The following is a 23564-nucleotide window of genomic DNA, read 5'->3' as shown; positions in this document are numbered from 1 at the left end:
TCCCTATCTCTATGGTTGACTACACAGCCCACTAGCAGGGCCGGCGTTAGGGGAGGGCAAAAAGAGTAGCTGCTCTGGGCCCCACAGCTCCAGGGGGCCCCATGGTCCAGGCATCTATTGCCCTTGTTGGCCCATCTCCCTCCCTTCCCCTCACCTTTGCAGTCACCTTTCCTAATCAGTTTTCTTTTTCAGTGGGGCCCCATTGTGGCAGCCATTTTAATAAGTTGCAGGTGGCTGCCCGCCTGAAGTTTCCCATCTGCCACAATCCGCCCAGGCAGAAACAGGAAGTTGCGTCAGAGGGGAAGCTTCGGGCTGGGCAGCCACCTGCAGCTTATGAAAATGGCTGCCGTGCTGGGGCTCCACTGAAAAAGAAATCTTTGATTTGGAAAGGCAACCGCAAAGGTGAGGGGAAGGGAGGGAGATGAGCCAACAAGGGGAAGAGGTTGAGTGGCACTTGAACTTTAGATAAATTTAAAAGCAAACTAAAAAGTTACCTCTTCAAGGATGCATATGAGTCTCAGATTAGATAATTTTCTTTTTAGACCAAGTCTCATCTTAAAATTTCTAATTACCCATCAGATGTTGTCCTTCCCTAAATGTTTTTCTAAATCCTTTTTTTTTAACAATTGTAGTTTATCCCTCCCTTCCTTATGTATCATTAATTAATTATGGATATGATTGTATGTTCATTGTTTTAAATGGTTTTATTGGTCCCCTCAATTTATTATTGTTATACGCATTGAATATATTTGATACTGCGTTTATATCAAAATTTTAATAAACTTGAAACTTGAAACTATTGTGTGCCCTCAGGAGCATGTGGGAAAGCAGCAGCAGTGGTGGGGAGATGAGGGGACAGGATACATAGAACACAGAAACATAGAATATGACGGCAGAAAAGGGCCATGGCCCATCTAGTCTGCCCACACTAAAGGCCCACCCCCTAACTACCTCCATGAAGAGATCCCACATGCCAATCCCATCTTTTCTTAAAATCTGGCACGTTGCTGGCCTCAATTACATGTTGTGGAAGATTATTCCAGCGATCAACCATTCTTTCGGTGGTACAGGGAGAGGGGGGCAGGATATTTGATGGAATTGGGGTGGAGGGAGGGGGAGAAAGAAGGGGGCAGGATACCCAATGGCACTGAGGTGGAGGGAGGGAGAGAAAGGGGGCAGGATATTTGATTGAACTGGGGTGGAAGGAGAGAGAGGGGACAGATGGTGGAAGTGGAGTAAAAGGAGAGCGAGAGAGAAGAGGGTAGACATTGGATGTTAGTGGAAAGGGGAGAAAAGGGGGAGCAGATACTGAATGGAAGTGGAGAAATGGCACATACTGGATGGAAGGAGAGGATAAAGAAAAAAGTGCACATGCTGGATGGGGGGAAGAGGAAAGAGTTAGTGAAATACTGGAGGGGTGAAGGAAAGGGGTGGCAAGCTACAGGTAGATACAGTGAAAAGAGGAAAATTGAGGACTGGATAGTATGAAATAATTTAATCTAGACAGAGGTAGAAAATAAATTGAGAAGGAAGACCAGAGGAAAGAGGAGAGGAGAGTGAGATGCCAGAGCATGGGAGAAGGGGGAGGAGACAGAGATACCAGAACTGGAGGGAGGGGAGAAAAGGGGGAAGGAGACAGAGATACCATATCTGAGGGGAGAAAATGAGAAGAGAGAGATTCTAAAAACCACGGGGGGGGGGGGGGAGAGAGGGAAGGAGACAGAGATGCCAGACCAAGGGGTGAGCGTAGGAAAGAAGATGGATGCCAGACCAATGTCTGTGTTTTGTGTGTAAAGAAGTAATTTAAAGTTGTTTTATATGTGGTAGTAATGGGGGGGGGGAGGTAGGGAAATCATAGGGAAGGCGCAGAGAGGAGAAGGGATCAGGGGCTCCCTTCTTAATTTCTGCCCTTAGTGCCAGCATGTCTAAAACCAGCCCTGCCCACAAGGCTACTCCAGGAACCTGCTTGCTGCTGTACCAGGATTGGCCATAACATCTGAAGCTATCATACAAAGAAGGTATGTACTATTTCATTCACATCAATAAAGGGTGGGAGGCGGGTCAGTGACTAGGGAGTGTAGGGGGAGAGTCATGCCTTCATCCTTTCCATGGTCATCTGTTCAATTTGGGCACTTTTTTGGCACTTATTTCTTGTTAAAACAGGTCTAGTCCCTAATGTCCAAATTGTGCCCTGAATGTTTTCTAAAATGTTTGATTTTGCAGACAAATGCCCAAATCATAAGAATATCCTAGTTTCGCCCAAACCATGTCTCCAACATGGCCCTTTCAGATTTAGACACACTGCAGACAACCACCATAGAAATCCATCTAGAAAATTAGTTTTTAAAATAGCGAATTGGAAGGGTTTGGCAAGAAAAACGTCCATCTGTCCCTTTATGCTACTTTTTGGATGCACTTTTTAAAAAATGAGCCCCTTTGTCTGTTACTTAACAGTTCTATTTGAAACATTATTGGAAAAATAATAGCTTGAAATAAATAAATTAATTGTCTAAATATTAATTAAACAGAGGGGCGTGGCTTGGACGCGCATTCCGATGGTCGGGTAAACGAATAGCTCCATACTCAAAAGCTATAATTTTGAAATTACTACAAAAAAAAATCAAAATTCAAAAGAAAAATATCTAAATATTGAAAGACAATGACGTCTAGCAAACAGAACAAAAGCGATTTAGGAGCAGGAGGATCCGGTACAGGAAGTAATAAACGATCAAAACCGGAGCCAAGCATCACTCCTTCAAAAGCTCCACTGCCATCAGATAACAACCTCGATGTAATGGAAGAATTAAGACAAATTAAAGAAATAGTTCTGGACAGCAACAAAAAACTACAAAAAGCTATTGAAGATGCAGCAGCATTAACTAAAAGAGTGGAAGTGACGGAAAACAGAATAAACCTAATAGAGGATAACTTTGAACAACTTAATCTGAACGCAAGACAAAACAAAATCATATGGAAAGAGGTAGAAGAAATTAAAAAAGACCTTGAAGACAGCCGGAACCGTGAAAGAAGAAATAATTTAAGAATAATAGGAATACCGGAAGGGGTAGAAAAAAATAATCCTATTACTTTTTTGGAACACTTTCTACCTAAAGTGCTACCATTAAAATTTAAAACACCACTGGAAATCGAAAGGGCACACCGGATACCAACACAAAGGAAAACTTCACAAACTGGACCAAGGATATTAATATTCAAACTACTGAGACATCAACAAGCGCTGGAAATTTGTCAATTAGCTAAAGAAAATAAAAATCTCAAATGTCAAGATTCAAAAATACATATTGTCCCTGATTTTGCGAGGGAAACTGCATTAAAAAGGAAAAAATTTTTAGATATGAGACCACAACTGAAATCTTTAGGGGCTAGATATGGGCTCCTTTATCCAGCAATAATGAAGATCACTATTGCAAATAAAACTCAGAATTTTACAGATCCAACAAAACTACAAGAATTTCTGGACCAATATGAACAACCCATGACATCCTAAACATCTTAATAGAAAACCTAATGAGAAAAATGAGTATGTATAAATCTGTTAATACTTTACTAAAATATTCACCATATAAGAATTGATTTTATTAATAATATGACTTACAGTTAAAATCTAGAACTTTGAAGTGGATTCAAAAAACAATGGACTGAAACTACATGTGCTGCAGCACACACATGGAACTATACAAAACCAACATTCTATGAAGGAAATAAAAGAAATAAAACAAACTTTATAAAAGTACATAAACTTATACTTTTTAAAGGAAAGTTTTATAAACATTTTGAAGAAAATATACTTACAGAAGAAAACGTGGATTAAATGGAGATCCGAATGAAAAATTTACAGAGAAGTAAATATGGTAACTAAATATGGGAGTGGTTATATACAAACAGGAAATGTGATTGATGGACAGGAAAAATCTCCAATCACGCTGCTGGGGAGTTACAAAATACAAAACAAAAAGAGATTGGTTGACAGAGAGAATATCCTGTAAAAGGAAGTGCTTCCGTTTTGATTCTATCTCTTAAAAGTCTCTCTGCAGATTATATTTCAAACTTTAATTAATTCCTACACCCCACCTTCTCCTTATATGTAAGAAACAGTGAATTATATATATCGAGTGATGCTTACTATTGAGGCAGACCGCTCACTCTCTTTAGATAGATTTGGAGAACATAGAGGTGACAGGGGACGTTGTACTTTTGTAAATTAAAAGAGTCCCAGGGAGAAGCGTCACCTTCCACGGACAACCTTTTCACGACGAGCTAAATATGTAATGATAGGAGTTCATAAAAACTAATTAATAACTCCTCTCTGATTCTAAAATGCTGCTAAGTTTGTTATGAAAAAGAGGAGATTCAGTATGGAATAACACAGAATAAATCCAAAAAGACTGTGCTGTATGTAAGGTGTAACTGATTTTCTCCTTCTCGAATACTGAACTAGCTTCGAAGTTATTCAGCGCTTTTATTTCTCTGGCACTTTGACTGACGAGCTGTCCTCAATACTGACAAAAATAAAATCAATTCCCTAGTCAGGAAACATCTTCATTACTTGCTCTCTTAAGGGAATGATGAATATCTTGGAATATTTAGCAGAAACAATGAAAGAGGAATACTGAATCCTACAAGGTTGAATTGAATAGACAACACAAAAACGTTTTTGGGGACAGAAATTGGAGAAAAGAAAAGAATCTAGGAGTCTTACAACTGGGAATTTTACCTAAATCTCTTCCTCACAACACAAATTGGAATAAAGGTTGAAAATAGACTGATTGCAACAAACATACCTATATAAAGACATTTTAAGACACACAGACTCCACTTCATGATCCACATAGTATTATTAAAATAATAATAATATTAGATATCAATATAATGAATGTAAAGTTGATTCTTGATAAATATATGCAAGATTGTAAATCTCATTGATAAATCTTATATAGATTTATCAAAAGATAAGATAATATTTTCTTATATAGATTTAAATACATTAACTTTTTATATAAAATTTATATAAGAAAAATATATATTTGCTAGATATATAGGAAATATATTAGATAAAGGGAGATAAATTATTAGTAGTAAATAAAGAATATTTTAACTTAGCTTAGGGGAGTTATTTTAACCTAACCTCATCTTGCGTACCCAAGTAATCGTATTTAATAAGAGAGGGGAGGGGAGGGAGGGAAATAGGGATAAGGGAGGGAATGGGAAAGAAAGATATAAAGGAGATATAGAAATAATAAAAGGAAATTATAACTTATTTAGTATATTGGGAAAATATATTAATAAAAAACATTATATATCATTATATAGAAAATATATTATAAAAATTATAATTATAAATGTCTCTTAAAATAATATCTTTGAATGTTAATGGTCTAAATCATGTTATAAAAAGGAAAAAAGCATTACTGTTCTTAAAAAGGCAAAATGCAGATATATGTTGCATACAAGAGACCCACCTTTCAAACATTGAATCTAATAAGTTGACAGGTGGTTGGATAAAGCATTGTTTTTATTCACCAGCCATAGGGAAAAAAGCAGGTGTTGCTATTCTAGTGAATAAAAAATGCTCAGCTTTATTTAAATTAAAAGAATCAGATGTTCATGGTAGATGGGTAAAAGTGGAAATATGCATGGGAAATACAACCATGACGTTGTTTAATATATATGCCCCTAATTCAAAACAAAATGAATTTTTTAAGACTCTTCAACAACTGATCTTACCACTGGCTACTTCAAATCTAATAGTAGCTGGGGATTTTAATGCTGTTATGGATCCTTTATTAGACAAAAACCCAAGTAGATATATGAAATCGATGGGACTAGATAATTTGGTACAAACTTGTAATTTGACAGATATTTGGCGAATACTTCATTTTAATGGACGGGAATTTTCTTTCTGTTCTCATGTTCATAATTCTTTTTCAAGAATAGATTATATATTTATATCAAAACACCTAGCACATCAAGTAACACAAGCTGCCATTGATCCAATCATATTATCTGATCATGGTGGAGTGTGGATTGAAATTAAAATCACAGATCAAAATACAAATAGACCAATATGGAAATTTGATAATACATTGCTTGCTGATCCAATATTCTGTGAGAATTTTCAAACAAAAATGAAAGATTATTTTCAAATGAATGATAAAGATGAGATCTCTAGGGAAATATTATGGGATGCTTTTAAGGTATCAATAAGAGGACAAATTATTTCTTATTCGGCTTATCTTAATAAACAAAATAGAAAACAATTTTCTAATTTGGAAACAGAAATAAAAATTTTAGAATCAAAATTAATAGAAAAATGGGAATATTCTATACAAGAATTATTAAAACTTAAAGTAAAATACAATGAATTCTCATCAAAGATGATAAGAAAAGATTTATTCTCCCAGCAGGCATTGTATTATGGAAACTCAAATAAGTCGGGAAGAATATTGGCAAATTATCTCAAAGCGAAAAAAAAGAAATCAAAAATAATTGCTATAAAAGATGAAAAAGGTGACACATTAACACAAATTGAACCTATCTTAAAACAATTTCTAAAATTTTATAAATCTCTTTATACTTCCGAGACTTATTTAAATAAAGAAAAAGATGGTTTAGAATTTCTGAAAATGTTAGAGGGTCCAAAAGTTCCTGAACATATAAAACGAAGTATGGAAGACCCAATATCATTAAAAGAATTAGAAACAGCTTTGAAATCCCTTAGAGTTGGATCCGCTCCAGGTGGTGATGGATATACAGTGGAATTTTATAAAACATTTCAAAATTTATTATTACCCTATTTATTAAATCTTTTTCAATATCAACTTAATAAAGGAAGTATAAATGGCACTATAGCAGAATCTTTAATTATTGTTTTACCAAAGCCAAATAAAGATTCCACATTGGTTTCAAACTATAGGCCATAACACTGGCATTCGCATCACTCCTTATACTCACATCACTGAATAAAGACACATAACACTTAATAATGGCAAAGCATGGGCCGCAGCTTTATTAAAATTATTCATCAATGAATTTGTAAAACATAACATATATATATAAATAATTCAGTGTAGCATAACCATAAACCTTGGAGCTATTCGGTGTCGAACTAGCTTAACTCACAAAACTCAAACCCCTTGATGCTAATCGGTGTCGAATTAGCACAGCTCAACAATTCATCACATTCCATGAAACCCCACTTCCCCCAGCAAGACTCGCGGTATCGCAGAATCATGCCGGCCACCCATGGCGGTTCCGCACATGAGCAGAATAAGCACATAAAAGATATAACTTCATAAGCCACACTGTGCACAATTCACCCCATAACACATTTCCGCAAAAGCTGCGACCAACCCAACCACCACCCACCAAAACCAAACCACCCAAAAAACTGGGAGGGCGGGAAGGGAACAAATTTAACCCTGCCTACCCACCTCTTCCCACACACCCACACCTTCCCAAACTGATTTTGCCCGCCAAATTCACCCTTAATCCTCACAAGTCCTCCACCAATCACCCCTCACCCTTTCTCACAACCAATCCTCCTGCCCTAGCACCCCAACCACCAATCCCTTCCAACCTCTAGCTCCCACTACCAACCCTCACATTCCAACCCCCCCCTCCATCCCCCACCCACTGAAATTATGTTATAAGGATTCGCTCAGCCACTGTTATCAGCTTACAGCTAAACTGTAAGCTCCCTAACACTGGCATTCGCATCACTCCTTATACTCACATCACTGAATAAAGACACATAACACTTAATAATGGCAAAGCATGGGCCGCAGCTTTATTAAAATTATTCATCAATGAATTTGTAAAACATAACATATATATATAAATAATTCAGTGTAGCATAACCATAAACCTTGGAGCTATTCGGTGTCGAACTAGCTTAACTCACAAAACTCAAACCCCTTGATGCTAATCGGTGTCGAATTAGCACAGCTCAACAATTCATCACATTCCATGAAACCCCACTTCCCCCAGCAAGACTCGCGGTATCGCAGAATCATGCCGGCCACCCATGGCGGTTCCGCACATGAGCAGAATAAGCACATAAAAGATATAACTTCATAAGCCACACTGTGCACAATTCACCCCATAACACATTTCCGCCACAAGCGGTGACTGCCTTGCAAGTCACCGCTCCCCCCCAAAGCTGCGACCATGCTGCCTATTATAACAAGCTTCCAACAGGTCTTGGATAGAACTCAAAAAAATATCAAGACCAATATCAGATAAATGCACACCGTCTGGTCTGTATAAACCAGGACAATCAACTGCAATCAAATCATGGCTTAAAACAAACCCACCAAGAGAAACAATGAACCTAGAAATTTCAGAATTCACCCGTTTTCTCAAACGCTCAATACCTTCAACCTTGAGCGCATCCCTCCAAATGATCCGAGGAATAATGCGAGACCAGACTAAGCGGGTGCCAGGAAAATAACTGGCCACCAACAATAAGTCCCGCTTTATACAGCGAATCAAATCCACCCCTTTTACCTTGCAGAGATCATTCCCTCCAACATGAAAAACAATCAATTGAGGACAGGAAAATCTTCTGGCTTGCAACAAGGTCGGAAGAACTTGGTCCCAGCACATGCCTCGGAGTCCCAGCCAACGAATTCGAACTCCATGATGCACAAGGCCCAGATTCGATCCCCAGCGAGATTCCACTGCACGTTTCTGAGCCCAAAAGATGTAAGAATGGCCACATAACCACACACAGTTATCAGGCGGCAAAGGACCTGCAAGAAAAAACTGAAGCAGCAAGAAAATCATGAACAAAATGACATACAACCAGGCCTCACATAGCGTTTATAACAGGTAGAACGCCAACGCCCAATTTTACATAACATGGAAGGAGAAGCCCCCCGTTCAGCCGCATAAGAAGCAGCCCCAATACGGAAGGAATGTGTCCCAAAAGACTGCGGGTCACATCCAACTGCCACCAGACACCTCTTCAAGATGGCAGAAAATTGAAAACGAGTCAGTGGTGTGCCATCAGCATGAATCAGCCAATAGAGACCCCCCATCGGACGCACCGCAGCATAAGACAAGGCACACTGCACAGGACACAAGGGACCATCTGCCAAAGGCCGCAAATAAACAGAGGACCCTCTCCCAAAAGGATCAGTCTTTGAACGCCGTATATGCAAACGCAAGTAGCGCCTGTCCAAAAACACATCAGATACCAGGAGGCCAGTGCTACCAACCGCAGACTTAGCTGGAGCTACCAGCTCACCGACTCGCAAAGCTGCAAAAAAGGCAACACTAAAAGCCACCTGGAACAACAACACTTCAAAGCCATCCGTACAAATGCCAGGCAAAACAGCACACAACTGCTGCAATAAAAGTGGTAAAATAGGCAAACGCTCAGGCCTAACAGGCCTAATAAGAATAGAGCGCTGAAAGCCAACCCACAATTTCTTCACTAAAAATGAGGCACAAGGATTCGGATAGCCGAGCAGCTGAGCCAAAAAGGCAATACTGGCCAAAGAGGCACGAACCATCCCAACAGACCAGCCCCGTTGCTGAGAAAAAAGCAAGAAGTGTACCAGGAGAAATACCGAAAAGGGCGGAACACCCAATGCAGATGTGGCTTCCAAAAACCTCAGGTAACGGTTCCAGCCAGACCGATAAGAATTCCATGTATTCTCAGCCAAAGACTTCCTCAGTAACTCTCCCAACGATCCAGCAAACAGGTCCACAGTGTGACAGGCATGACCACGGGTTCTTCTTCCGCTGCAGGTACCAAAGCCCGAAAACGGGCCCACTGAAACCGAGATAATGAATCAGCAATCTCATTCAAAAAACCAGGAACATGCTTAGCAGAGAGTGTGGTATTAAGCTGTAAACAACGCAAAACAATGAGCCTCAAAAGCTCAACCAATAATGGACAATGAGCAGATTGAGCATTAAGTGCCTGCACAACAGCAGTGTTATCAGAAAAAACCACCACTCTCCGGTTAGCCAACTTGGGCCCCCAAAGAACCGTAGCCACAAAGACCGGGAAAAGTTCTAACAAAGCAATATTATCACACCAACCCCGATCTCGCCACCACTCAGGCCACCTTTCTGCACACCATGACCCCCCAAAATAAATGCCAAAACCAAAGCCCGCTGCAGCATCAGTAAAAAGACGTAAATCCACTGATGTAACTTCCTCCTGCTGCCACACACAAACCCCATTAAAGCAAGACAAAAAATGAGACCACAACCGAAGATCTTCCCGCACACCCCGTGTAATGCGCACACGGAAATGCGGTTTCCGCAAGCCCCGAGACAAAATTGCCAAACGACGGCAAAATACCCGACCCATCGGGATCACCCGAGAAGCAAAATTAAAGTGTCCCACCAAAGACTGAATTTCCCGCAATGTCAATTTGGATTTCAGCAAAGCTGCCTGAATAGCCTCTCTCAAGGCAGCAACCTTTACAGCAGGCAAACGAGACTCCATACGCACAGAGTCCAATTCAACCCCCAGAAAAACTAAAGAAGTAGCTGGCCCTTCAGATTTATCCAATGCTAAGGGAACCCCCAAATTCTGAGTGACTGCATGAAAAGCCCCCACCAATTCAGCACACTGAGAAGAACCAGCCGGACCCCCAAACAAAAAATCATCCAGATAATGTACAATAGTCACACAGCCAGAAACACATTGAGTAACCCAATGAATAAAAGTAGAAAATGCCTCAAAATAAGAACAAGAAACAGAGCAGCCCATTGGCATACATTTGTCAAAATAAAATTGATGCTCAAATTGAAAACCAAGCAAATAAAAAGAATCTGGATGTACAGGAAGTAAACGAAATGCGGACTCGATATCGGCCTTAGCCAAAAGCGCACCCGCACCCAGAGTACGCAGCATAGCAATGGCCACATCAAATGAAGTATACTGCACGGAACAAAACAGGGGGTCAATAAAAGAATTCACACTACAGCCCAAAGGAAATGATAAATTATGAATGAGCCGGAACTTGCCCGGCTCCTTTTTAGGCACAACACCCAAAGGTGATAGTACCAAATCGGGAAAAGGCGGAAAAGAAAATGGGCCAGCAATCCTCCCCAACTCCAACTCCTTCAGCAACTTAGCACGAACCACCTCCACATGCCGAGCTACCGAAGGAGAATTACGACAATGATGAGCAAGGGGTGGCCCAGCAAAAGGAATCACAAAACCAAAATGAAAACCTTCCCCAAGCAGCTGAGCAACATCCTCCAGAGGGTACAAACCCAACCATAAATCAAGCATGGGCAAATTAATTGGGGACTCTGCCTTGACCAGGCAAACTCCCACCAAAGGACCCGGCATTCCGAACTCCTGCCCCTCGACCGCTGGCTCCAGCACTGAAACAGCGAAAGGCTGGGTGGGCACCAGAACACTGACTACATCGATGCTGGAATTTACAAACCGCTCGGTCACAACGCCCGGCATTAAACTGGAAACAGAAGGTACCCATGGCGACTCGGGACCCGGGCAACCCAAAAGTCTCACCGCGTCCGGAATTACCAAGGGGCACCCGGGTACCGAAGGAGGAAGAGACCCCACTAACTGAGGGCCCTCCCGTGACAGCAGAGCCCGCCCCCCTTCCGAAACGAAAGGAGCCAGCACGAGCCTGCGTCATCTCAGCAAGCCATAAATCAACATCCCTATACCCCCACACCCATGATTTATCAGTAGCCAAACTTTTCCGAAATTGCTCGTCATAGTTTAGCCATGACCACCCACCATAAATCCGAAACGCCCTCAAAATGAGATCAGAATATTTCAACAAGCCTGCATACAAACCTGGCCGAGCAGCCCCAACCACAGAAGCATAGATATTAAAACCCAGCAACCAATTCATAATGGTTCTAGGCACACGAAAACGACTACGCTGCCCATCAGCCTTACCAGCATCTTTCTTCTTTTCCAGCCTATCCTGCTCCTTTTCCAACAAAGAAAACACATCCACATACTTGCCCTTCAATATTTTGTCCCGCAATTTTTTAGAAATACTACAGTCTAAAGGTGCAATTTCACATAAAGTATGACCACGACGCATCAGCTGAGCAGCCGCACCAGACGAACCACTCGGCACAGACGTGGACGGCGGAACACCCGCTCCCAAACTCACAGACTGGGCTGAAGGTCCAGCGGCAACACCACTCTCCGAAGAGGAAGAGGCACCAGAAGAAACCTCCGAGGAATCCCACGAATCCGACGACTGCCAAACAGCCATCGGATCCGCAGGAACCCCCCGACGCCGCCTCTTGTCCACATCTAAACGCTTAACAACATGCTGAAGTCGCTTCAAAAATTTTTTATCCCGCAAACGCTTCGCCACTGAGTGCGCCACCGGACGCGCCCCACTCCCAGACTCAACAGCATCCACCCCAGCCAAAACATCCATCAAAGCCCCAAAAGACTCACCAGAATGATCAACAGGAGCAGGATCCACTGCAGATGTACCAGGCTGAGAAGCAGCTGACATCCCAGCAACCCGGGTTCCAGAGATCCGAACACCAGGGGCTCCTCCTCTGCGAGGCCCAGAACCCCGTGGAACAGCTGCACGGGAACCTCGCCGCTGCCTCCCAGCAGCACCACTGGGAACCGCACCTGCAAGAGAGGTAGAGCGTCCCCTACGAGCCCCTCTAGCTGAAGAGCCCCCCCTAGCAGATTGCTGCTTCCTAGGAGCCATAACAAGAGCACCTGAACAAGCTATAAAATTGAGACCAAGCACACCACCCCCAACCCCAGAAACCCAGCAACCCACACCCCAATACTCTAAACCCAAACCCCCCCCACCCCAAGCACTAGCCAACTTTTCCCCCCCCTCACGTCCCCCACCAAGGATCCCACACACGGTTCAGGCAGAAATAAGGCAAACAGCCAAGGAAGCAGACACGCGCCCCAAAGTCCCCAGCACAACTGAAGACACACCCCACCGGATCCAATACAGCCTGGCCTGCTAGACTGCCTTCCCAGCTATTTCCCTACAAACACGCAGCACCCCCCAACCGCACAGCAAGCAAGCAGGCACACTCCAAAAGAAAAACGAACCTTGCTGTGCTGTGCAGAAAACCGCCGGTCTTGTGCTGAAAACTGCCAGCTCCCGACACCTCCGCAGCCGACCGAAGGAGCAAGAAAAGACGCGCGGAGAGAATATGCTTCACAGAGGCCTATCCGGCAGCTCCCACACACGCGCGGCACCACAATGCCGGAAAGCACCCTCGCACCGCCGGAGGCGTCCGTAAGGCAGTGCCGGCTCCGCGCACACACGCTGCTCTGGCTAAACGATGCTAGGCCCCAGAAAAACTAGCAACACAAACCGAAAAGCAGCACCAATTAAAGGAAAGGACAACTCAATTACCTGGACCCAGCTGTCGTCCTCAGCACAAACCTCGACACCCGAAGCAAAAGCACCACAACAAGGTAACACAAACCACCCTAAAAGTTTAACAAATTTAACCCTGCCTACCCACCTCTTCCCACACACCCACACCTTCCCAAACTGATTTTGCCCGCCAAATTCACCCTTAATCCTCACAAGTCCTCCACCAATCACCCCTCACCCTTTCTCACAACCAATCCTCCTGCCCTAGCACCCCAACCACCAATCCCTTCCAACCTCTAGCTCCCACTACCAACCCTCACATTCCAACCCCCCCCTCCATCCCCCACCCACTGAAATTATGTTATAAGGATTCGCTCAGCCACTGTTATCAGCTTACAGCTAAACTGTAAGCTCCCATATCTTTAATAAATGTAGATGGAAAAATATTAGCAAAAATACTTGCATTAAGATTGGCTAATGCTCTTCCCCATATTATAGGTATGCCTCAAACAGGATTCGTTGCTCAAAGACATTCATCTCATAATACCAGATTAGCATTCCATATGTTATACTTAACAAAGAAAATGAATGAGCCTACTTTTGCTGTTTCTTTAGATGCAGAAAAGGCCTTTGATAGAATAGAATGGACATTTATGTATCAGGCTATGGAATGGTTTGGTATAAGTCCTGGATTCATACAAATGATACAAACATTATATAGCTCCCCCTCTGCTATAAATAATACATTTTCAGAAAAATTTAATCTACAGAGAGGAGTTAGACAAGGATGTCCCTTGTCTCCTTTACTGTTTGATATAGTTTTAGAACCCTTAATATTAGCAATCCAACAAGTAAAGGAAATACAAGGTATACCTCATTCAGATAGAGAATACAAAATATCAGCTTATGCTGATGATTTATTATTATATTTGAGGAATCCAGAATCCACCATTCCACAATTGCTTGAACTAATTGATAAATTCGGAAAGTTTTCAGGATATAAGATAAATTGGAATAAATCAGAAATACTTCCATTAAATGTACACTGTACAAAAGGTTTATTTAATACATTCTCTTTTGTTTGGAAGGAGGATACTATTAAATATCTTGGAATTTGGATTTCAAAAGATTTAGAAGACACAATGAAAATTAATGAAAAATGTTTATTACAAAAAGTGACAGAGATGTGTGAACAATGGAATCCTTTACATTTATCTTGGTGGGGAAGAGTACAAACAGTTAAAATGATGATCTTACCTGTAGTTTGTTACCAAATGGGAATGATACCAGTTTTCTTTCAAGATTCTTTTTATACAAAGTTAAATAAGGTATTGACAAAATTTATTTGGCTTGGGAAAAATCCCAGAATTGCTTTAGTGACATTACAAAGACCAATTGCGGAGGGAGGGGTAAATTTTCCCAACTTCTATAGGTATCATCAAGCCTATATTTTACGTCAAGGTATGTATTGGATCCTCCCAGAGCCCACTGATAATATTCCAGATTGGTTCTGGCTTGAATGGAGACTCATGTTTCCTTTATGTCTCAGTCATGTAGTTAGTATCAAAATGCCAAGGCTATACAAAGAACATAAAATATTCATGGATACATGGAAAACTTTAAGATATATAAGTAATCTAACTCCTATTCCAATTAGTAAATCAACAACTCAAACGATTTGGTTAAACCCCAAGATCAAAATAGGCGGTTTCAAAATAATCTGGAAAAACTGGATGACAGCAGGTATTCGTATTTTAGATGATATAATAAAAAATGGAAAGTTGCTGGAGTTTTCACAATTGCAACATAAATTTGATCTTAAAAAAACACAATATTTTAAATGGTTGCAATTGAAGCAATCCATTCAGGTAGGGTTCCCTGAATGGAAAAATCTTACTAATTATCACAGTTTGGAATTCCTGTGTTTCCAGATTAATTCAACAGGTCCTGAAGCTGCACAGTGGTATAAATTAATATCCGAATATATAAATAAAAAACCAAAAAATGGTCTTAGAGACATTTGGAGCATTGAGATAAAGCACCAAATTAGTGCATCTCAATGGCCACGACTTTGGTCTTGGAGGCTAAAATGTACGGTATCAGCATCTATGAGACAAACTTGGTTTTTTCTTTTACATAGAGCTTTCTGGACCCCTGTTCGATTACAAAAAATAGATAGCTCTAGGTCAAATAGATGCTGGCACTGTCATGTTGAAATTGGGACATTAGATCATCTTTTATTCTTTTGTCCATTCATCTTAACATTCTGGAAATCAATCTGGCCCCAAATAAATAGGATGTTAGAAAATCCGGTAGCCTTGACATATGATACCATATTATTTGGAACAACTATGAGAGCAAAAAGTCAAATATCATCAAGTAATAACAAACTTCTTTTTATTTTAACTGGAATAGCAATACAACAAATCACATTCAATTGGAAAAAACATGACAGATTAAATTATACATTCTGGTGGAATTCTGTATGTCATATATACAAAATGGAGCTCACTATAGCAACACAAAAAGGACATGTAGATAAATTTCAAAAAATATGGAGACCATTAACTGAATATTGTAAAGAATGATTAATTTTCCCATGTATAGAATTTGATTAGAAGAAAAAGAGATCATATCTCTAAATATTATATAATATATTAATACTAGATTTATAATATGAAATATGGATAAAATAACATTTAAAAATTTTATTCATGTATTACTGAATAGAAGGGAGGGGGGAGGGGATGGGATATTATTATATTAACTAAGAATTATATAAATTTAGTTTTCTGAAATATTAGTATGAATTTATATTGTTGATGTAACATATGAAAATGAATAAAGATTTCTCATTCAATATTGATAGGGAGGGAGAGAGGGAGGGGAGATTATTATATTCAATAATAATTATATTAATTTAGATTTCTTACATAATATTATAACTTTATAAAATATTGATTTTCTAAAGAAATTTTAAATTTGATATTAATCTGTAAGTTAATCAAGTGTGATTATTCAAGTTTATAATGAATTTATTTGAAACACTTGTTGTAACATAAGAAAATGAATAAAGATTTATAAAACATAAATATTAATTAAACTGCCCTTCCAACAAAATCAAGATCAGGGTTGATAGCAGCAAAAACAAATGTATAGCAAACATTAAAAACAAACAATATTACAAATATCATTAGATAGGAAAGCCTAACAAAAATAAATACGTTTTCAGATTCATTTGAAAGCATAAATAGTCTAATTTAGTATCAAATATCATCAGGAAGTCAGTTCTGAAGCCTTGGATTAACTATTGAAAAGTCCATAGTCTGTTATTGAGACACGGGGGAAGCCACTGCTTGCCCTGTATCGGTAGCATGGAATATTGCTACACCTTGGGTTTTGGCCAGGTACTGGTGACCTGGACTGGCCACCGTGGGAACGGGCTACTGAGCTTGATGGACCATTGGTCTGATCCAGTGAGGTTATTCTTATGTTCTTATTGGTTTTAAGCAAATATCAGATGATCTTGGTGATTTTATATACAATGTTTCCCCTAAATAAATTGTACTACAGCAATATCATGCTTATTTAAACAAAATGAAAGCAGTCAATCTTTTATTGGCAAAAAAAAAGTTTAACCTAATACTGCAACAATGTATCTGATACCATAGGCAAACCTTCAGCTGTGTGCCCCCCTTTAAAGTAGCTCAATGCATTATATCCAATCCCAAATTCAGCATCTTCCTTTGCCTTCTCTATCCTTCTCCAGGTGACCAGCATCTCACGTTTGTCTCTCTATTCTGTACCTCAGGTAGCCAGCATCTTCCCTTCTCCTCTGTTCCTCCACCCCAAATGGCTAGCATCTATGCTTCTCTCTACCCACTCCCCATGTATCCAGTATCTCCCCTCCTCCTCTTTACCTTAGCTTCCCCCCCTCCCCCACCAGGTGATCAGCTTCTTCCCTTCCATCCTCCCCAAAGGTGACCAACATCTTATCTCTTCTACCATATCCTTACCTCCCAGTTTAGCATCTCCCTTCTCTTTCCTTTTCCTTCCCTTCTGGATCTTCTGCCTCTGCTGCCATCCTCATCTCAGACCAGGCCTGAAACTATGAGAGTACTGAATGTCGTTCATTGCCTTTCAGCAGAGGCTGATGCTCAGTGCTGCTCTGTTTACCCACTTCCAATAAGAAGTCTGTGTCAGAGGAAGCAAGCAGTACACAGGAATTCTGGAATGTGGGCCTATGCTTAAAGGGCCTATGTAGTAACACTCACTCTCACAGCTTCAGGCCCAGCCTGGGAGGATGTAGCACAGCAGAGGCAGGCCTAGCAGAAGAAAGGAGAGAAGCTCTGACCTGCACTGGAGCCAAGTCCCTGCTCCCCAAATTCTGCTGCTCTAGGCAGAGGCCTAGCCAGCCTAGTCCCAGGGATAGTCCTCATTTGCCCTAGGGCTAAGGTAAACTAGCAATGAGTATAGTATAGTGAGAAGCAGTCTCTGTGAATACAAAATTGAGCAGTACTGTACCTTTGTTGTGTGATCCAGTGCATGACTAGGTCTAACCGTTTATGGGATAATGCACATTGTATTCCTTCCAAAGTCATGGCAGCATTAAGAGGGTGTTTGACAGCTGTACTTGAATTAATGATAGCTTCAAAATATAGCAGCAAAGGTGGACTCTTCTCTTTAACAACAGCAGCAGCTAAGAAGAAAGATTCACTGAGTAAACACTATAGATATAATATTTCAGTATTTTAGACATTTGATTAAATTATTATCCTTCACAACCTTTTGGAATATTCATATACATGGTAGAAATTCAATGTTATGACTAAGAAAAATAAACAGACTTCTGTAGAGAGACCTTAAAATAATCATGATCATTAAGAGGAACCACGCAAGAGGAGGAGACCGTGACTCACCGGGACCCCGAGGGAGAGACACCGCACTACACCAAGGACACGGACCTGAGGCAGAGGAGGTTGCTGAGGAAATGGAAGTCTGCTATTGTGGTGGGAGACTCAATCTTGAGAGAGGTAGATAGTCACATAGCTGGAGGAAGGGAGGACCGGCTAGTGACTTGTCTCCCAGGGGCCAAGACACGAGACATCACTGATAGGATCGAGAGGATCCTGGACGGAGCAGAGACAGAGGAGACTGCGGTAATAATCCACGTCGGAACGAATGATGTGAGCCGGAGGAACTTCAGCATGGCCACACTGACTGACCAGTTCAGGGTCCTGGGACGAAAGCTGAAGCGGAGCACACGGAGGATAGCATTCTCGGAGATCCTGCCTGTACCGAGAGCAGATGCAAAGAGGCAGGCAGACCTGCAGGCTGTGAATGCATGGTTGAGGAGATGGTGCCAGGAGGAGGGCTTCCACTTTGTGAGGAACTGGACGTCCTTCTGGGGAAAGAGCAAGCTCTACCGGCGGGACGGCCTGCACTTGAGCACAGCGGGAACTAGACTACTGGCAGCCAATGTGAGGAAGGAGATCGAGAGGGCTTTAAACTGAGGAGAGGGGGAAAGCCGACAGCTGATCTGATGTTGACGCTTCGGACAACAGTATCCAGAACAGATGCTGAACGGGCTGACTGCAGGGAGGAAGCAGAGGGACCGGAGGATCTTATGATCAGACAGCGAGGGAAACATCAGGTAAAGGGAGCTTGCTGGGAGAAGACTAAGGGGCATGGAGACACAGGGGGACTGGGTGGCACGAGGGTGAAAGCTGAGGGCAATATAGAGGTACCACAAGGCGAGGGGGATCAAACAGAGGCTCAAGGGATGATAGCCCAGGAGGGGGCCGGTAGGGCTAGAAAATCCAGAGGAAAAGCAGGGAAGTGGGGTGGCAGAAATGTGGGGAAGCTGAAAGCTAAGAGGGTAAAGGCTGAGGGCAAAGCAGAAGCACAGGGAACGGGAGAACTGTCCGAAATCCAAGGGCAGGCGGCCCAGGTAAATGCAGAGGTGGAGGAAAAACGACGGGACCTACGGGACCTGCGGTGCTTATACGCAAATGCAAGAAGCCTCATGGCCAAGATGGGTGAACTAGAAGTCGTGGCCAAGGGGGAGGACCTAGATATAATTGGAATTGCAGAAACCTGGTGGACAGAGGAAAATCAATGGGATGTGGCGCTGCCGGGGTACAAGCTCTATAGGAGGGACAGGACCCACAAGAAGGGGGGAGGCATAGCACTATATATAAAGGACTCTATCCACTCGGTCGGGATGGATATGGCAACGAAGGCAGAGGGGCTGGAATCGCTATGGGTCAAATTGCCGGGAAACAAGGTTGCAGGCATAAAATTGGGGCTGTACTATCGCCCACCTGGTACGCCAGAAGGAGTCGGACACGACTTGGAAGCGGAACTGAGACAGGAATGCAGGACTGGAAGTGTAACAGTGATGGGGGACTTCAACTACCCGGGAATAGACTGGAGTACGGGTCACTCCAACTGCACTAGGGAAACAGGATTTGTAGAAGCTGTGAGGGACTGCTTCATGCAACTAGTCAAAGAACCGACGCGAGGGGGTTCTACTCTTGACCTCATCCTAAACGGATTAGGGGGGCCTGCAAGAGGGGTAGAAGTGGGAGGACCACTAGGCAACAGTGATCACATTCACATTAGAAAGGGGGACATCCATAGTAAGGAGGACCGCAACAACTGCGCTCAACTTCAAGAAAGGGAACTATGTTGCTATGAGGGAAATGGTGGGGAGGAAGCTCAGAAACATCTTTAGGATGGAGACTGTGGGAAGCGCCTGGACCCTTTTCAGGGACACCCTGCAGGAAGCACAAAGAATGTACGTCCCCAGTTTCAGGAAAGGCTGCAAGAACAAGCGATCAAAGGACCCGGTTTGGATGTCAACTGAAGTAAAGCAATGCGCCACAGCCTCTAAGAAAGCAAACAGAATGCTGGGTATCATTAAGAAGGGTATTACGACCAGGACGAAGGAAGTCATCATGCCGCTGTATCGTGCAATGGTACGGCCGCATCTGGAGTACTGTGTCCAGTACTGGTCGCCGTACCTCAAGAAAGACATGGCGGTACTTGAGGGAGTACAAAGAAGAGCAACCAAACTGATAAAGGGAATGGAAAATCTCCCATATACCGACAGATTGAAGCAGTTGGGACTTTTCTCCCTGGAGTCTGAAGCGAAGACTTAGAGGAGACATGATAGAAACCTTCAAGATCCTGAAGGGCATAGAAAAAATAGACAGGGGCAGATTTTTCAAATTAAGGGGCGCCACAAGTACAAGGGGGCACTCGGAGAAATTGAAAGGGGACAGGTTTAGAACAAACGCTAGGAAGTTCTTTTTCACTCAGAGGGTGGTGGATACATGGAACGCGCTTCCAGAGGCTGTTGTAGACAAGAAAACATTAAATGGTTTCAAAGAAGGTTTGGATAGATTCCTAGAAGAAAAAGGGATTGGGGGGTATAGATAGGTATAGACCATTGCTCAGGCAATGGGCCTGATGGGCCGCCGCGGGTGCGGACCGCTGAGCAGGATGGACCTATGGTCTGCCTCAGCGGAGGCAACTTCTTATGTTCTTATGTTCTTAAAGAGGGCAATAAATGACAAAAAAGTATCCTTCCGGAGATGGAAAAAGGACCCAACAGAGGAAAATCACCAGGCGCACAGGAAATGCCAAAAGGAATGCCACCGAGAGGTTAGAAAAGCGAAAGGGGAATACGAAGAGGGGCTGGCCAGGAAGGCGAAAAACTTCAAGGCATTCTTCAGTTAAGTAAAGGGGAAGCGACCAGCGAGAGAGGAGGTGGGGCCGTTGGACGATGGTGATAGGAAGGGAGTGATTAAGGAGGATAAAGAGGTAGCTGAGAGGTTGAACACGTTCTTCTCGTCGGTTTTCACGAGCGAAGACACATCTAATATACCGGACTCAGAGGAGCTCACGAGTGGGGAACAGGTCGAAAAATTGGAGCACATAGAGGTAAGTAAGGAGGATGTCCTCAAACAAATAGACAGGTTAAAATGCGGTAAATTACCGGGCCCGGACGGGATCCACCCAAGGGTTCTGAAGGAACTAAGACAAGAAATAGCGGGCACAATCCAGCATGTTTGCAACCTATCCTTGAAAACTGGTGAGGTACCAGAGGACTGGAAATTGGCGAATGTCACACCTATCTTCAAGAAGGGATCGAGGGGTGACCCCGGGAACTACAGGCCGGTGAGCCTGACTTCAATTATAGGGAAGATGGTGGAAGCTATGATCAAGGACGGCATTTGCGAGCACATCGAGAGGAATGGCCTACTGAGAACAAGCCAGCACGGATTCTGTAAGGGAAGGTCATGCCTAACGAACCTTCTGTACTTCTTTGAGGGAATAAGCAGTCGGGTGGACAATGGGGAACCCATAGACATCATTTACCTCGATTTTCAAAAGGCTTTCGACAAGGTGCCACATGAAAGGCTGCTTAGGAAGCTGTGGAACCACGGGGTGGGAGGGGATGTGCACAGATGGATCAAGCACTGGTTGTCGGGTAGACTGCAGAGGGTCGGAGTGAAGGGCCAATATTCTGACTGGCGGGGAGTCACAAGCGGTGTGCCACAGGGATCGGTGCTGGGGCCGTTACTCTTCAACATATTTATCAATGACCTGGAAAAGGAGGCAAAGTGCGAGGTTATAAAATTTGCAGACGATACCAAACTGTGTGGCAGAGTTAGGTCCAGGGAGGAGTGTGAGGACCTGCAAAGGGACCTGGACAAGCTGGAAGACTGGGCAAACAAATAGCAAATGCGCTTTAACGTGGAAAAATGCAAGGTCATGCATATAGGGAAAAATAACCCGTTGTTCAACTACAAATTGGGGGGGGCATTGTTGGGAGACAGCAGACTTGAGAGAGACTTGGGTGTGCTGGTGGATGCATCACTGAAGCCATCTGCACAGTGTGCAGCAGCCTCGAAAAAAGCCAACAGGATGCTGGGCATCATAAAGAGGGGCATAACAACCAGGATGCGGGAAGTCATCATGCCATTGTATCGAGCGATGGTGCGTCCACATCTAGAATACTGCGTTCAGTATTGGTCGCCGCACCTCAAGAAGGACATGGCGGTACTTGAGAGAGTCCAAAGGAGAGCAACGAAACTGGTAAAAGGGCTGGAACACTGCCCATACGCCGAGAGGTTGGATAGGCTGGGGCTCTTCTCTCTGGAAAAAAGGAGGCTCAGGGGAGATATGATAGAGACCTTCAAGATCATGAGGGGCATAGAGAGGTTGGATAGGGACAGATTCTTCAGACTGAGGGGGACAACAGGTACGAGGGGGCATTCGGAGAAACTGAAGGGAGATAGGTTCAAAACAAATGCAAGGAAGTTTTTCTTCACCCAAAGGGTCGTGGACACTTGGAATGCACTACCGGAGGAAGTGATCAGGCAGAGTACGGTACAGGGATTCAAACAGGGATTGGACGGATTCCTGAGGGATAAAGGGATCGTGGGATACTGAGGGAGGAGCTGGGATGTAACACAAGTATAGAAAGCTAACCAGGTAATAAGTATAGAAACCCAACCAGGTCGTGCATGTGCAAGACCGGAGGGTTAGGACTTCGATGGGAAGATAGGACTTCAATGAGAAACCAAGGTGGCAAGGGAGCCCCTTCTGGTGATTCAGACAGGTTGTGACCTGTTTGGGCCGCCGCAGGAGCGGACTGCCGGGCAGGATGGACTTATGGTCTGACCCGGCGGAGGCACTGCTTATGTTCTTATGTTCTTAAGAGTAGGGTTATCATAAGGCTTCAGAAACAGGACGGTTTGAGACACCTGGGTTTTACTACTATTGAAAGCAATGGAAGTACAACCCAGATGACTTAATCCATCCTCCTTTTTCTGGAGCTATATGGTAATTCTAATTAAGAGGAGCTGTGATATTCTAGTATACAGGGTGCAGAAAATCCTGGACCAGATTTTCAGGCAATCCCTTTATTCAATGATTTTCAAATCTGGTTTACAATTACTTCCAAGGGCCTCAGGTTTTTTAAGTAATCAAAAGTAAGCTAGCTCAGAGGCATAGCCAGGTTTTGACATCAGGGATAGCAGACCTTTGTAAAATAGACTCGCCAATATAAGGCTGAAGGGCCAGGAGAGGAGAGTTAAAATCTGCATAGGCATATGCAATTGGTGACTCAAGTGTTTGGGGAGGCTAAGGTAGGGTGGGGTTGGGGTGGAGCTAGTTAAAATCCTTAGGGCAGGCACAACATCCATGTCA

General features: G+C 42.8%; 1 protein-coding gene across 6 annotated transcripts in view; it reads right to left on the bottom strand.

The window, feature by feature from the left end:
* CLHC1 (clathrin heavy chain linker domain containing 1) overlaps nt 1-23564 on the bottom strand; it is a 172528-nt gene that overhangs the window by 26636 nt on the left and 122328 nt on the right. For all 6 annotated transcript variants that reach the window (XM_033937450.1, XM_033937453.1, XM_033937448.1 and 3 more), the window contains one exon: nt 17868-18042. In XM_033937450.1, the coding sequence (XP_033793341.1) occupies nt 17868-18042 (175 nt within the window). The remainder of the gene's footprint in view (nt 1-17867; nt 18043-23564) is intronic.

Source organism: Geotrypetes seraphini, chromosome 3 (assembly GCF_902459505.1).
Source record: "Geotrypetes seraphini chromosome 3, aGeoSer1.1, whole genome shotgun sequence".
Classification (NCBI taxonomy): Eukaryota; Metazoa; Chordata; class Amphibia; order Gymnophiona; family Dermophiidae; genus Geotrypetes; species Geotrypetes seraphini.
This window is presented reverse-complemented; position numbering and strand designations above follow the sequence as displayed.